Genomic DNA, 17,612 nt, shown 5'->3' on the forward strand with positions numbered 1-17,612 from the left:
TAAAAACAGTAAAATAAAAAACAAAACAAAAAATAAAAAATAAATAAATAAATAAACAAATGAACGAACGAACAATCGAGAAAATCATGTATTACCTTGATTGGACATGGTGAAAATTATCTAATTTAATTTAGTTTATTTAACTTTATTTATTTAATTTATTTGTTTTAATTTAAGATAATTTCATTTAATGATTGAAGAAATAAATAGATGAATAAGTTAAAATAAATGAATTAAAATAAACAAACAAACAAACAAACAAACAAACAAATAAATAAATAAATAAATAAATAAATAGCAACTTAGCGTGTACATTTTTAAACTCAATGCAGTTTGCAGTTTATTTGTCTCTGACACTTCTGTCTTTTTTCCTCTCACAGTTGGCCTGCTCCATAATCGCAGGGATACTGCATTACTTCTTTTTGGCGTCCTTTGCCTGGATGTGTCTGGAAGGAGTTCAGCTGTATCTGATGCTGGTGGAGGTCTTTGAGAGTGAATATTCACGCAGGAAATATTTCTACATGGCAGGATACCTTCTCCCCGCTGTGGTTGTGGGAGTGTCTGCTGCTGTAGACTTCAGGAGCTACGGGACTAAGAAAGCGTAAGTAAACGTTTCTTTGATTTCCTTTCTTTTTTTTCTGTCTATAGAAGTGTACCACAAATCTTATCGGTTCCATAGGTACAGCACACACACACATAGACACACAGCAAGTCTTCAGAGGCTGCCTTACAGTACAAAATGTGGTTTCCAGGCAGGGCTGCATGCGTTAGTGTCTTTTGTTCAAAGAGTCTCTGGTGACCTGTTGTTTGTAAATGCTCTCTAACGGAGACGAGGGCCGCATGAGAAAGAGGCTTTTACGCAGATTAATGGTAGTGCTTCAGCTCTGCATGGGCTCTTGGGTTGCTCCTTATAACACATAAACAGGTGGAAGTGTGGCAGCTTCACGCCACGTCACTGTCTTTTAATATTGAGCACCGAAATCTGCTTTAGGTATGTTTATATTGGTATGAAAGCGATGCGTTTGTCTCAGATGAGTTTACGGTTTGTGAGAAAGCTGCAACATTGACAATTTATATGATCAGTGATTCTTGCTGGAAGTCGCACTCTAGAGAAACTGGATCTGTTACAGGAAATTACTGTCTTTGAGCAGCGTTTAATAAACTAATGCGGAATCCGCCCATAGAAAAGCTCTGCAACGGAACCCACACAAACCTGTCTCGGTAACAGATACCAAGTCCTCGGTGTGAATGTTTGTTGGCAGGGTTTGCAAAGGAAAGCATCTCTAATATGATTGCTCATACTTAAGGTGCATAATCGTAACCCAAAGGCCCAAAATAAATGCATGAATGAAAAAAAAAACCTATTTGATTTCATGCTTTGTTACATTACTTGATTTATCCTAGAACAGCGCAGACCAAAATGTAAGGAGTTACTTGTTAAAGGTTCAAGAAACCCTCAAGTACTTTTTTTGAGATTTTAACAGATGTGTGTGTGTGTGTGTGTGTGTCGAGCATCAGTTAAGACAATGTTGACACCTGTTAGCTGTAATTGTGGGGAAAACTGGATAATTTTGAGCTTTTGTCAGCTAATTTCAGCTTCTGGGTTTAAAATGATTTTTGGGGCGGGATCAAAATCGGTGACGTAGCACAAAACTGCAAGTGCAAAGATGACGCGTTGATTTCTCATTATTAATCATAGTGGAGTTTTCTTATCCTATGAGAAGAGCTGGCTTCTTAATTATTCATGACTGCTCGTGCTTTCCGAAGGCAAGACACAGACTTGCCAGTGCCAAGTTGTGAGATCCTGCCATGATGACTGGGTGAAACCGCTTCCACGGACCCATGGCACACAATATATAGTCGTTCATGAAGAGTCGTATGTGTTTGTTTCCATGATCCACGAGTCGGTTTGTTGCATGTTTTTCCTCGCGATGCTGTCAGAGCCGATACAGGAAAGCTGTTTGCATGCAAGCATTTTTGTCGGGAGAGCAGTATTAGCATTGGAGAATGGCAGACGTTGTCTTTTATCAGGAGTTTTTTCACATCACTGTGCTGCTGTGTCTGCCTAAATCCTCCAGATTACCAGCAGGGCTAATGGTTAAAATAGACAGGACAGGAGACCTGCTGCACTGAGTTTGCATTCAGACCCGGGGATTGAGGGAGAAGTCCTCATTTATAGTGTTTATATGAAGACGATTATCTTTACAATTGTATAAATTGTGGCTGTGTGTATGGAATTACGAATAGCAAATGTAGCAGAGCATTAAATTACTGTTTATTTCTTTGCATTTTAACTTTGTAAACTATAAAATCATGCGTCTCCTCACTGTTTGTGTCTCATTTTGTGAGCCGACTGACAACAGTTGTTCGCTCCCCTCCTTCTCCCCTGCTCTGCTGGCCATGCCCACTCCTGCCCTTTCAGAGGTAGACCTAAATCGAAAGTGTGGGGGTGTCATGGCTCTTTAATTCTGGCACAATAAGTCATTTTTAAATGCCAAAAGCAAGCAACAAAAATTGTTAAAAATACATGTTAATTAAAAGTTTTTTTTATTATTATTATCTATTTTTGTTTTGTATATTTACAGTTATGAATTGTTATTAATCTCTGCCCTGTCAACTTTCGATGCTAAAAATTCAACTGTGCAGATTTAATAATTTGACTTTTATTGACATTTTAGTAGTTCGAAACAATATATTGTATAAGAAATAATGTATAGATAATTAAGTTTGCAAAATAACAGAAGAGGTACTGGCAGCTTATTACCAGGTTTTTGTATCATAGTTTACAAGACCAGCCCAGACAATATATGACTTCAAACTATTAAAGATGCAATAAAAAGCTACTTTATCAAATTTTTCAAAAATTTCTAATGTCTATTTCAATTAAAAGTTGTTGAAGGAAATCTTAAGGTCCCATGATGCAATTCAAAAGCATTACAAAAAGACATAGATTTGGGAAAACTGTTAATTTACAAATAATTCTTACAGTATATGCTGTATGGCTACCAAAAAAAGCTTTTATTGCCAAACAAATCTCAGATGACCAGGCTGTGATTCACAATTTTCAATTTGTAAAATATTTGTAACTACCCAGCAGGGACAGGACATCAACATGACATCAGATTGACTACAATGTCGTAGGGACATTGCATTCTGTTTGTAAAGAAAAATTGGGTTGACGTCAGAACCTGTCAGGCCAACATTAATGTCCAACGTCCAACCTAAAATCAACCAAATATCAATGCCTAATGATGTTACAGTTTGACGTTGTGTGGATGTTACCACTATGACGTCTATCAGAAATTGGATTTTAATTGCCATACTTGATGAATAAATGTCAGTATTTGACGTCAATATGACGTTGGTTTAAGATGTTGTATTGATGTTGGATTTTGATCATTTTTCAACACAGCCTAAACTCAACCAAATATCAACGTCTTATGGTGTTAGAGTTTGACGTTGTGTGAACGTTACCACTATGACGTCTATTAGACGTTGGATTTTAACTGCCACACCTGACGAAGAAATATCAGTATTTGACATAAATACTTTTCAAAACAGCCTAAAATCAACCAAATATCAACATTTAATGATGTTACAGCTTGGTGTTTTGTGGACATTAGCACGATGATGTCTATTGGACGTTGAATTATGGTTGCCATACCTGACAAATAAATGGCAGTATTTGACATCAATATGACGTTTGTTTAAGATGTTGGCTCGATGTTGGATTTTGGTTGCTTTCCAACACAACCTAATATCAACAAAATATCAACTTCTAATTATGTTTCAGCTTGACGTTGCGTGGATGTTACCACTATGACATCTATCAGACATTGGATTTTGGTTGCCATACCTGACAAATAAATGTCAGTATTCAAAATGATGTTGGCTTAAGATGTTGGATTTTAATCACTTTCAAACACAACCGAAAATCAACCAAATATCAACATCATTTGACATCGTTAGTGGACATCTAAATAACGTTTTTCTAATGTTGCCTAGACTTTGAATTTTTGTACCCTGACTTCACAACCTAAATCTAATCTAATAATAATGTTTTATGACGTTGTGTGCTTGATAGGTATCTACAGATTTTTTATTAATGTTTTTAATTGAAAGTTGTATATACAGGACTGATTTATTTTGTGACACAATAAAAAATGTTTTTCTTTTTTCAGAAATATATTATTAAATGAGCTAAAACCAGAATTACCATTGGTGTAGCTTTTTTATGCCAGAGGCAACTCTGGCACTCAAAGGGTCTGAAAAATAATGCTATGATTGCAGTTTTTCTTTTGGACATGTAATTACATGGCTTGATTTGTTTTTTGAAGGATTTTGTTAATGATATGAAATAGCCTGTTTAGCTTATAAACGCTTGTGTGTGTGAACACAGAACATTTTGTGAAGCAAGGTTTTTTTTTTCTGCCTTAAATAACAAAATTGTAATGGTTGGATACATTCTGCAATCTGCCTTGTTGCATTTCTTTGACTGAGTATTTGGTCTTTGCAGATGCTGGCTCAGGATGGACAATCACTTCATCTGGAGTTTCATTGGACCCGTCACCTTCATTATTATGGTGTGTTCAGCGTCTTCTGACCTTTTATTACCTGTCAAAGATTGTATGTGACATGTACATGTGTGTGGGATTGAATGCTGCATTTGTCAGGTGAAAGAACAAGAATATTTCTGTGCACGCAAGAACGCCTCTCTCAGTTCAAAGAGTAATTGACAGAATCCTCCCGTGCAAAAACATTGAGCTGCCTTTGTTTCTTGAGTCTTATTCAACAGATTGCAGCTCATCGATTTCTGCTTAGATCGGTTCAGTCTAGGCAGACCCAGTCGATGCAGCCCACAGAGAGGTTCGGAAATGCTGCTCTTAAGTTTTTTTTTTCTTTTTCTTCTTTTCTAAGGGATCGTTTTGATATGATGCAGCTTTTCAGTGTGGCATTACAGCACAGCATCATCTTCAAATGATACTCGGCAGGGTAGTTTCAAGATATGGGGTCGAGACAGCCCCTCAGGATGCATATAGAAAAGAGCAAGAATTCGAAAATCAAGTCAAAAATGCGTATATTTATAATGTAACTTTTTAAATAGGTAGCTGATGTTTACCATGAGATGTCGGGCAGAATACACACAGGACTGACACAGCTGTATCATGCTGTTATTTGCAAAATAAGAGATTAGAGTTTGGGAGGTTAAAAGGAAGTAGGCCTGAGAGAGAGGCAAAGATAGAGACAGACTGCGTGATGGAAAGACTAGCAGGTGGCATTGACATATGTCTGGCTGTGTGTTTGCCCTCTAATCTCTGGATGAAAAAAACTATTGTCTTGACTCTGTAATATCCTTTATGGTTGTATCAACAGACCAGGTGATATTCCTGCCAGGGTGAACCGTGAGGGAAGCTTTTTATTGAAAAGACTTTCATGTTTTAGCTGAAAATAGATTTAGAAACACACAAATAGTTCAAATATTGGTTTGTGCTGTAATAAAATGTAGAAAGTAAGTGGTCAATTATTGAAGAGGAAACTCTACTAACTAAATAATATACTAACTAATAAATACTAATAATAAACAAACAAACAAACAAGCAGTTATTTAATGTTTTATAATTAGTTATTAAATATTTTAATAACTCTTTTTAAATAACTGATTTATTTTATCTTTGCCCTGATGACAGTAAATAATATTTTACCAGATATTTTTCAAGATACTAGTATTCAGCTTAAAGTGACATTTAAAGTCTTAACTGTGTTAACTAGGTTAACTGGGCAGGTTAGGGTATTTAGGCAAGTTTTTGCATAACGACGGTTTGTTCTGTAGACAATCCAATAAAAAATAGCATAAAGGGGCTACAAAATTTGACCTTAAAAGGATTTTCAAAAATTTAAAAACTGCTTTTATTCTTGCCGAAATAAAGCAAATAAAACTTTCTTTTAAAGAAAAAATATTATCAGACATACTGTGAAAATTTCCTTGCTCTGTTAAGTGACGTTTATTTCTAAACAAATTTCGAGAAGATCACATGCTTATGATTGTTCTCAGCTTTTCCAGCATAAGCTCTTGATCGATTATCCAATCAGATGATTCCTAATTCAGTATAAATAACCAAAATTGATACCATAGTCAAGCTCTCAGCGAGTACACATCTCTTCAGTCATCCATATCCATCACTAGCTAGAAATAAGCCGGGGGGAGTTCATTGAGATCTTCCTGAGCTCAAACTCTCCTCTCACCCTGCAAACGGGAGGAAGCCCTGGGCTCGAGGATCTCATAAGGGACAGCATGATCTCTCACCTGGGACAGCATGGTAAACAAGCTTTTATTATCAATCATCAGCTAGGTTGGAACTCTTAAAACATCGTTTGGGAAATATTTAAAAAAGAAAAAAAAATCAAAGGGAGGCTTTTGACTTTAACAGTATATATATATATATATATATATATATATATATATATATATATATATATATATATATATATATATATATATATAATGAATTCACATTTACATTTAGTTTAGCATTATATTAATTAATCTGTGAACGTAGGTGCTTTTGAAGCATTAATAATATTTGTAAGCTGTAAATAAAAATTTATAGTTCTTATATCTTGTGAATCACAGTTATTTTTCAGTTTATTTACAGTTATTAATTATATCATGAGACCTTAATCTTTGCTCTGTCAAATTTTGATGTTGAAACTCTGCACACTGAGTTCCTTTTTTTGAAATTGGAATGTCTTTATTATCCCCAATGGGCAATTAAGTTTACAACAAAAGCAGACAGTTAACAGCAACAGATCACACTTGACAACATAGAAGTAACAGTAAATAATAAAATGAATCATAATCAAGTAACAAAAAACATACAACTTAAAGCTTGTTAAGCAACCCAACTGCAGTTGGAACAAATGAATGCAAATATCTGTTGGACCTTGCCTTTCTAGAATAAGTATGCAGTCTACCTGACGGCAGGAGGCAAAACTTTGAATGAAACTGGATGGTTCTCGTCTGCTAAAATGGACATAGCCCTCTTTATAATTCTCACCTCATTTACGTGTCCTATAGTGTTGAGATATGTGCCCAAAATCTTTTGAGATAGTGTAACAATTTTTGAAAGTCTGTTTTTACTTGTCACCCTCAAATTTTTGCTGATATTTTGGTGATTTGAAAACTATTTTGTATAGGGGAAAAATGCATGTAGTCCAAAAACTAAAAACAGCAATAGCAAATATTACCAGTTTTTTTAATGTAATATTACAACCCAGACACTACACTGAAAAAAGTGTTGTATGCAGGATTGTTGCAAACAATTTATTTGTGTTAAATTTAAACAAACAAATTAAATTTAGTAATGTTCAACTTAATTTGTTTGTTTAAATTCAGCCCAAATAAATTGTTTACAACCACTTAACGTAAAAAGAAAATTAGTAAATCCAAGGAATCATCTTTGAATATTTTTTTTCAGTGTATAGTACTTCAAGAAAAGTTGTTTTTCTTAAGTTGATAAGGCAAATCAGAAGCATAATCAAACAAAATAGGCCATGAATCACAAAATAAACAAATAAACAAAGTGTTAATTTACGGTTATTTTTACATTGCAATATAACGTCACTCAGCTGGACAAAAAGGCTGACAGGCTTTGAGATATTGCGAACAAAGCATATTTTTTGCAGCTACTTTTCGAGAAAGTCCCACGAACCCTAAGATTTGCTGGTGTAATCGCCGCAGCACTGCATGAGACGTGATGTATGTGTTTATGGTGTTTCTGATAATCAGAATACACGTTCCAGTCATCAGCGGCAGGAAGCTTGTGACCCTTTATGAAGCTGATTTATTGTTGCATGCTCTGCTCGGACAGCAAGCAGGGCTCATAGTCCTTAGGCTGCTTGACAATGCTAGATAAAGCACAAAGACCAGAGCCTCTCAGGGGAACGCGAGACCAAGGTTTCCCCTGACCTTTGACCCTTGATTCTCAGCAGACTGGCTTTGTCCTTGTCAATGAGAGAGCCAGAGCGAGTCTCATTATTCAGAGTTTCACCCATTTTGCTGTGCAGAGGGAAAGAATGGTGCGATCCTGTTCAATTAGTTGAAGCCCATTGTGGTTCTCATTATTCTACATCTATTTTCAGCATCCTCATGCCAGTTGCTACTGCGATGTAGAACTCTGTGATTTTCACAGCTAATCTAGTACCTTTTTTCACCAATAGGGCACTCGACTCAGTGTCTAATATGGGAGTGTTGTGCACTTAACCACCATAGAAAAGTCAGAAACATCAACCTGACATCTAAAATTGCTGATTTTGGTTAGCAAAATGGCAGTATGGGAAACAAATGTTCATTGAATGGATTGTTTTTTTTCAAAATCACATATTTAACCCTAGCTTAAAACTAACCAATCACATTAACTTGAGGTAAATACACATCTTGCTATCTTATGGCATTTTTACTTGACTTCAATACACTTGTAATTCATTTACACAACTCAAACTTCATCATGCACTTATTGGTCTTTCAGTCTATATGCATTCCTGAGTACTTCACAACTAAAACAACAATGTAGACTACAAAGATGTTTGTGCAGAGGTGTAGAGTACTTCCTCACAAGTTGCCAATTCCAACTACTGGCCTAGGATGCATATTGGGTGGTTAGATGTTTTGCGGGTCTCTGTGAATAGGGATTATTTTGATATGGTTGCCATTTTACATGAACTTGTTTTGCATATATATATATGTCAGTGTGAAGTTTATTTATAAACTAATTTCGAAAGGATCACATGCTTATGATTGTTCACGGCTAGTCCTGCATCAGCTTACGATTGATTCACCAATCAGATGATTCCCAACTCACTATAAATAGCCAGAGTTCCTTACCTCAGTATCTTCGTCCAAAAGAATCCCTCCCCCCCAGCCATCTAGCTGATCTAGATGGGCGACACGGCGGCCCAGTGATTAGCACATTTACCTCACAGCAATAATGTCTCTGGTTAAAGTCCCTACTAAACCACTTGACATTTCTGTGCGGAGTTTGCTCGTTCTTCCGGTGCTCGAATGGGTTTTCCCCGGGTTGTCCAGTTTCCTCCCACAGTCCAAAAAGCATGCAACATATGTAAATTAAACATTCCAACTTGACACTATAGGCAAGCTCTTAGCAATCCGTATATTTCTCCTAAGCCATCCATATATCTGTCATTAGCCAGAAATAAGTGGGGGGAGTTCATCAAGATCTACCTGAGCTCAAACTCTCCTCTCGCCCTGCAAACGTGATGGAGCCTAGGGCTCAAGGATCTCATGTACATAAGTATTACCAGCCTTTGCCGTGAAGCTCTAAATTGAGCTCAGGTACATTCTGTTTCCACTGATCATTCTTGAGATGTTTTAGGAGCTTAATTGGTTCACTTGTGGAAAATTCAATTGATTGGACATGATTGGAAAAGGCATACACCTGTCTATTTAAGGTCCTACAAACTAAGCATGAAGACCAAGGAATTGTCTGTAGAGCTGGCCGGCCATCTAAGCTGAGTGATCTAGGAGAAAGGGCCTTAGTCAGGGATATAACCCGATGGTCACTCTGTCTGAGCTCCAGCATTCTTCTATGGAGAGAGGAGAACCTTACAGAAGGACAACCATCTGTGCAGCAATCCACCAATCAGGCCTGCATGGTAGAGTAACCCGATGGAAGCCAATCCCTGTCTGGAAATATTAAACTCTCAGACCATAAGAAACAAAATTCTCTGGTCTTATGAGACTAAAATTGAACTCTTTGGAGTGAATGCCAGGCGTTACGGTTGGACAAAACCAGGCAACGCTCATCACCAGGCAAATTTATCACTACAGTGAAGCATGGTGGTGGCAGCATCACGCTGTAGGGATGTTTAGCAGCAGGAACTGGAAGACTAGTCAGGATAGAGGGAAAGATGAATGCAGAATATGCAAAATATCAATGAAGTGGATTCACAACAACTTGGCGAATGTCCTTGAGTGGCCCAGCCAGAGCCCAGACCTAAATCCTATTGAACATCTCTGGAGAGATCTGAAAATAGCTGTACGCCGTCGCTTACCATTCAACCTGATAGAGCTTGAGAGGTACTCCAAAGAGGAATGGGCAAAAATTTCCCAAAGACAGGTGTGCCAAGCATGTAGCATCATATTCAAGAAGTCTAGATGTGCAGTGACTGGAGTTCGGCAGAAAAGGCTGCAGCAGAAGAACAACTTATCAGCCATTCACAAAGAATGCGTCTTTGTGTCTGAAAATGCGAGATGCGGCACTTAGCAGCCACTCCATGTTGCTGTCATATCAACTCAGTACATAGAAGCTCAACACTTACCCCGCCTCTGAGTTCTTCTGATTAGTCCACTGCTGTGGAACTGACATTAATGAATGCCATTGTGTGGAAAAGTTTAACCTATTTTGTCTTGGCTGTGTTTTATTCATCTGAAAATGTGGTACTCATGTGCAAAGTGCTCCATAAATGTGAATGTACAGTATAACACATGTCCGTCAACCGCGTTTACAAAACAATGGGAATATAGAATATACAGTTGAAGTCAGAATTATTAGCCCCCCTGATTTATTAGCGCCCCTGTTTATTTTTTCCCCAATTTCTGTTTTATGGAGGGAAGATTGTTTCAGCACATTTCTAAGCATAATAGTTTTAAAAACTCATTTCTAATAACTGATTTATTTTATCTTTGACATGATGACAGTGAATAATATTTTACTAGATATTTTTCTAGACACTTGATCACTAGACACTTCTATACAGCTTAAAGTGACATTTAAAGGCATAACTAGGTTAATAAGGTAAACTACGCAGGTAGGGTAATTAGGCAAGTTATTGTATAACGATGGTTTGTTCTATGGATTATCGAAAAAAAAATTAGCTTAAAGGGGTTAATAATTTTGTCCCAAAAATATTTTTTAAAAATTAATAACTGCTTTTATTCTAGCCGAAATAAAACAAATAATACTTTCTCCAGAAGAAAAAATATTATCAGACATACTCTGAAAATTTCCTTGCTCTGTTAAAAATAATTTGGGAAATATTTAATAAAATCTAATCAAATCAAAAGAGGGCTAGTAATTCTGACTTCAACTGTTTATAAAAATAAATATGGAGTTCATTATTTTCACACACGCACAGTATTTAACAAGAGTGTCCATTGCACCAGCTTTTATGAATGAACCTCCAGTCAGTGCTAGCATTTTCATTAAAAAAGATTTCTGTTTTGAAGCCTACTGAATCTATATGCACAATTACTGTTCTTCTGTTCTTAGGAGAGAGTTGGGCTCAACCTTTGAAAGTTTAATACGCAGTCTAATTATAAAGTTTTAGTTTCCATTATTCTGTTTATTCTGTACTTTTGCATCCCAAGTAGCTTTTCAGTTGTGTAGCTGATTGTGACAAAACACTTCTGCTTGTTCAAAATAATCAGAAAGCAAGCACTGGGGATTTGGTATTATTCCTGTTGTACCATAGCCATAGCGAACTGAACCGTGACCCCAAAACTGAGGTGAAAGTTTTATTTTTAAGTGCAGAACTATGGCAGATGAGCTAACAAGCCAGTTAATCATCATTTGTACAGGGGGAAAAGTTGTTGGCGTTTACTGCTGCCTCTGGTGTTTGTTTCAGATGCATCAAAAGCAGCAGAAACAATGGAATAACAACTCAAAATTAAGTCTAATGCTTGTCCTCATTGCTGTGTTTGTTTATCAACACATTATATTGTAACATGTTTTGTTGCATCATCATATCGCTCTTGTAAGATTGTAAAAACCTGGTGGAAAATGTGGGTAGTGGCAAATCCACCAGCCAACACTGCCTCAGAGAACCACCACCGTTTCGGTAGAAAAGAGCTTTCTTGGCTCTGAGGCACCAGGCATATAAGATCCATGAAAACCAGGACATTGAGCTAATGAGTGGTCGGGAACCATTAGTGCGTATGAGTGACGTTAAAACACGCTTGGACTGTGACAAGTTTGCATCATGCAGACAGTTCCATCTGCACCTTAAATATTTAATCTGGTTCAATCGGAGTTCAAGGCGCACACACAGACATGCGAACACACGCATACCGCTTTCTCCAGCATCCCAGAGTGGAGTTGAGGGTCTTCTGCTTGGCTAGCGGTGATGATTCAGGGATGAGGGGGTTTGTTCAGGAAAAGCTCTTTCCGAAGCAGAGGAAGCCCATGGGACATGGAGGAACAAGGAGCTTTAGGAGTGTAGTGGCTGCTTTGCTAGGTTACCTCTCCCTCTGCAGAGCGTCCTCACTTCCTCTCGTCTCATCAGATCACTGTCAGCGCTCTGGCGGCGTGAGAGGCCTTTTATAGCTCTGTGTTCATAAATTCGGGCGCATGGGCCACAAGAAAAAAAAAACAAAAAAACACAGGCATAACCCCAGCACCCCCGCCTCTCTCTCCCTCCCTCCTTCCATGGTGTCTCTGAGAAAAACCGTGGCGCTTGATTGCACGAGCAGCACGTTATTGATCGCCATCGCTGTTTTGATGGCAGAATGATGAGCTTCTGCGCCCGAACAAGGAGGCGAACTGAAGAGCTTGTTTGAGCTGGTGACACCGCCACTTATGAGAGCGGCCGCAAATGATAGACTGCTCCGTCCTCGCCTGTCTGTGCTCCAGAAAATGGATTAGACCAGAAAATGTTCCGTCACCACATAGTTGTACCACACAGTTGTAGCTATTAGGAAGTCATTTTACACACTATGTGATAAAGTATGACCAATGTAGGTTGCTACAAGGTCCCTCTCACACTGTGTGTATGAATGTACATCTTCAGTGTCTCTGGATCTTCTAAGATTCACAAATTAGGTCTTTTTCTTTTTTTACATTCGATTGTTACTCAAAAGTCTTATTTTTATTTGCTGACTGGATAAAATGTATTACACAAGATCCACATGTCTAACAGCAGCTAATGTAACATGTCAAACCAACAACAACAACAATAGCTTTAGAAATTGATGTTTTAACTATTGGATGGATGGATGGATGGATGGATGGATGGATGGATGGATGGAAGGATAGATAGATAGATAGATAGATAGATAGATAGATAGATAGATAGATAGATAGATAGATAGATAGATAGATAGATAGATAGATAGATAGATAATTATTCTGTCTATTTTCATCTACAATGTGTAATATTTTAATGATAGATAGATATGCAAGGCAGATACAAATGCATATGCATTACAAGAATGGTCAGACAACCAGTGGTCAACACAGGGACAAACAGGTGTATACAGGCAAATCCAGAGTCGTGGTCATGAAACGGGCGAAGGGTCAAAAGGCAGGCAGCAGACAATGTAAATATACAAACAAAACAAAGCAAGGGTCAAACACAGAAAAGGCAAGGCAAATGAAACGAACAGGTAAACAACACTCAAAAACTAGTGTATGTGTGTTTATGCTGCTTTTAAAGTCCATGTCATCAGTTCTGAGCAGTTTCAGCTGTGTGTGTCAGCAATAAGCAGACAACCGGAACAGGTGTGAGTATGTGGTGTATGACTGGATCTGTAGTCCATGTAACGATAGATAGATAGATAGATAGATAGATAGATAGATAGATAGATAGATAGATAGATAGATAGATAGATAGATAGATAGATAGATTGATTGATTGATTGATTGATTGATTGATTGATTGATTGATTGATTGATTGATTGATTTCCTGCTGAAGCGTCCACTGTGAGTATAACACTGTAAGTATGCATTTTCAGTTCATTTTTACAAACAGAGGAATGTTTTCCCTCTGACGTTTCACCTCAAATGCGGTCTGCAAATGTTTGTATATAAAATAACTCTGGATATTTCTTGAAGTCTTTTTCCCCCTGAGGAAATATCAAATATCCGTTTCTCCGTGTGTGGCCTTGGAGCGTCTCTGAACTATTTGTGTTTTCATTCAGCAGTTAAACTGTTTTATTGCATTTTTGTATTCATGTATTGATATATAGTGACAGTGTATTTGGCGCCAGTCATCTTGGCTTTGTCTCACAATATGCCAGATGGTTATTGTATTAGGCACTGGCTGAAGGGATGCTTGGATGGCTGTTTTCAATTAATGCTCCCAATGAAACTTCACTTATCTAATCTTTTAAGTTTCCTTTTTGTTTATTAACAAAGGTCTTTTGCTTTCCCACAGCTCAATCTCATCTTCCTGCTCATCACGATGTACAAAATGATGAAACACTCTACATCGCTGAAACCCGATTCCAGCCGGCTGGAGCACATCAAGTAAGTCGCATTGTTTTTCCCCCACAATATTTCAGCTCATGTGGAGTGGAAGTGTGCCGCCACACACCAAGGAGTAGCATTTCTAATCTAAAATGTAGAACGGGAACAGACATTGTGCCTTGCTTACATTGTAGCATCTACAAAACTGTCGTTCTTGCTTGAATGGATTTAAGTGCCTTGACTGAAGGGATTCAGATGGACTCCAGACAGATGTTATTCTCTTCAGGTGCACGGCGTCTATTAATGTGAGCGATGGCCAGAGAGGCACGTAATGATTGAGACAGGCTCAGCGCTGTTCCTCCTTTACAGTGACCGCAAAACTCTTTTTTGGAACAGCTTACTGTATTCAGAGTCTGCCTACAGAGCGAATTCAGATGTGTTTGTGTGTGTGTGTGTATGTGTGTGTAAAGACAGCACAGTGAAAGCACTTCCATGTGTTTCCTGTTGCAAAGAGGGAGATCTCTAAGACGGAAAAGTAAAGAAAAAGTCTGTTGGTTGACCATGTAACCCTTTGGTTCTGTTTGCTGGCATGGCAATGCATGTCAGGCTGGTTCTGTTTGATAATGTATGACTTATTTGATATGTGATTTTTTTAAAACAATGTTGTTTATATGTTTTTTTATCTTTTCCAATAATTCTGGATCCTTCTACAGACATTCCTGTAAAAGTGTTAGAAGTCAATCTTAAAATATGAGTAGTATATTAGTGTAACCCTGTCAGTCCTACACTACCCAACCAGCTCTGAGCGGGGATTGTACAGGTGACTCTTCGCATGGGAGTCGGTTGCTCTAATAAGGAGGCTAAAGACCATGACCTCTAGCATCTAGAGCACCTTTTCAGGTCCAGAGGAGTGAGGTTTACCTGCACAGCACTTTACTAGCAGGCCTCTGTTACATTTACCCGCCTAAACCTCTTTCCCATCAGGGTGACGGCACCAATGTAACCCAACCGGTCCTACACCACTCAACCCACTCCAAGCTGGGATCGAACCGGTGACTTTCTGCATGGGAGTCGGTTGCTCTAACAAGGATGCCAAAGGCCATGGTCTCTAGAGTGTCACTAGAGCACCTTTTCAGGTCCAGAGGACTTAAGTTTACCTGCACAGCACACTCAACCTCTAAACCTCACTCCCATCCGGGTCATGGAACCAATGTAACCCATCCGGTCCTACACTACCCAACCCGCTCGGAGCTGGGATTGAACCAGTGACTCTTCGCATAGGAGTCAATTGCTCTAACAAGGAGGCTAAAGACCATGACCTCTAACATCTGTCGCTAGAGCACCTTTTCAGGTTCAGAGGAGTGAGGTTTACCTGATTAGAACTTCACTAGATGGCCTCTGTTACATTAGCCTAACCGATTTAATCACTTTTTTTTCCTTGCAGTTTGACAGTAACTATTTTACTCTTTAGACCGCCCAAACATGATATTGTGTTGGTTAAATTGAGTTTTTACTTGGTCACAATGGAGACCGGCGGGAAACATAATTGAACTGGAACTCAATTGATTTTAATTGGTAACGATTTTAAGATCACCAGCTACAACTGTGACCATTAAGACATGTTCACCTCTTCACATCTTTTAGATATGCAAGCAGGAAGTATGTAAACTGATCTTGGATGCATTTCCTAAACAACGACATAACTTGCGGCTGAACTAATACAATGCATCGTTTCAGAAATGAATGATGTTGTGACAATTCCCAGGTAGCAAAGAATTCTGGCCCAGAATTGGCATTAATCTGGAACAGCAGGTATTCATTAGGCACTGGAATACAGCATGTGGCCCAAACATGGCCCAGGTTTGACAGAAGTGGCACCGTTTTTAAGGCAACACATAGTATTTGGGCCAGATGTCAAATGTAGTATTTGGCCTAGATGTTAAAAATTGATATGTGGGTCATGTAAGTTTGGCCTGTCGTGACCCACTTTTAAAATAGATTTTTATTATTTTTGAATAAAGAAATAATTTTTTTACCAATCATGAAGTTGCTTCAAGAAAAAGCACACCTAAAGCGCAATGATTTATTGGTTTATCGATTTCATTGCACTTGTGACACACCGACATATCTGGCACAGTTCAGGCTCCATTGGGTCTGGAAGCCAGACTTGGTCAGGTCATGTACCGTATTTCACTGCAGTATGTGGGCCAAGCAAAAGCTGATTGTGTGGGCCAGAGCTGGGCTGGAGAGATTTTGCTATGTGGGTAGTTTCTCAAAAACAAAGTTGCTTTGTCGTAGATCCATCGTTTAAACCACATCACGAAAAAACGTCTATAATGACACTCTAAATGGGGTAGAGTAACTATTTCTTTTGGGAAAAACCTCTTTAATTTTTGTTTTATTTTTGTTAAAATAATATTATTTTACTCGCCCATGGAGATGGTTTAAAAAATATATTATTATTTGTTTAATCCAGTATGAGTTTTGGTGAACACATGCATTTGTTTTCCTTAATTGAAAAACTTGAGCGAGGGAAACATGTTCAGACAATATTTATTTTACAAACATTTTTGTGAACTGTTCAATTGTCAGCTTTAAATGTGTACACTACCTCACAAAAGTCTTGCTGCCTATACACGTTTTAGGAACAAAAAATAATAATTTGATTTCTAGTTGATCATTCGGTATCAGAAGTGGCTTATATGAAAGGCAAAGGCCTCGAGATTACACTTATTTTACCAAAAACAAATTTGATCATGCCTTGATTTTAAATAATTTAATTATGACAGTAAGATCTGACTTTGCTTAGACAAAAGTCTTGTCACTAAACAGAAATAATGTACAGTATAGAATATAAAGTCATGCTGCTGTGGAAAAAGAATTAATATTGTGTCTGACTCCCATGAGCTTGGATGTCTCAAATAACTTATTAATAAAGTCATCTGGAAAGGCAAAGAAACCGTTCTTGCAGGACTCCCAGAGTTCATCAAGATTCTTTGGATTCATCTTTAATGCCTACTCCTTCATCTTACCCCAGACATGCTCAATAATGTTCATTTATGGTGACTGGGCTGGCCAATCATAGAGCACATTGACCTTCTTTGCTTTCAGGAACTTTGATGAGGAGGCTGAAGTAGGCTGAAGAGTGCTATCCTGCTGAATTTGCCTTGTCCTGTTATTTGTAGTGTAATGAGCAGAACAAAAGTCTTGATACCTCAGGCTGTCGATGTTGCCATCCTCTCTGCAGATCTCTAGCACACCCCCATGCTGAATGTATCCCCAAAATATGATTTTTCCTTCACCAAACTTGACTGAATTCTTTGAGAATCTTGGGTCCATGTGGGTTCCAATAGGTCTTCTGCAGTATCTGTGATGATTAAGATGCAGTTCAACAGATGATTCATCGGAAAAAT

At 38.0% G+C, this 17,612-nt stretch overlaps 1 protein-coding gene across 50 annotated transcripts in view; it reads left to right on the plus strand.

Moving 5' to 3' along the window:
- The window catches only part of adgrl2a (adhesion G protein-coupled receptor L2a), a 282,003-nt gene that overhangs the window by 242,015 nt on the left and 22,376 nt on the right, over window positions 1–17,612 (plus strand). For all 50 annotated transcript variants that reach the window (XM_073916317.1, XM_073916329.1, XM_073916304.1 and 47 more), the window contains 3 exons: window positions 381–601; window positions 4,517–4,583; window positions 14,168–14,259. In XM_073916317.1, coding sequence (XP_073772418.1) covers window positions 381–601; window positions 4,517–4,583; window positions 14,168–14,259 — 380 coding nt within the window. The remainder of the gene's footprint in view (window positions 1–380; window positions 602–4,516; window positions 4,584–14,167; window positions 14,260–17,612) is intronic.

This window comes from Danio rerio, chromosome 11, assembly GCF_049306965.1.
Source record: "Danio rerio strain Tuebingen ecotype United States chromosome 11, GRCz12tu, whole genome shotgun sequence".
NCBI lineage: Eukaryota > Metazoa > Chordata > Actinopteri > Cypriniformes > Danionidae > Danio > Danio rerio.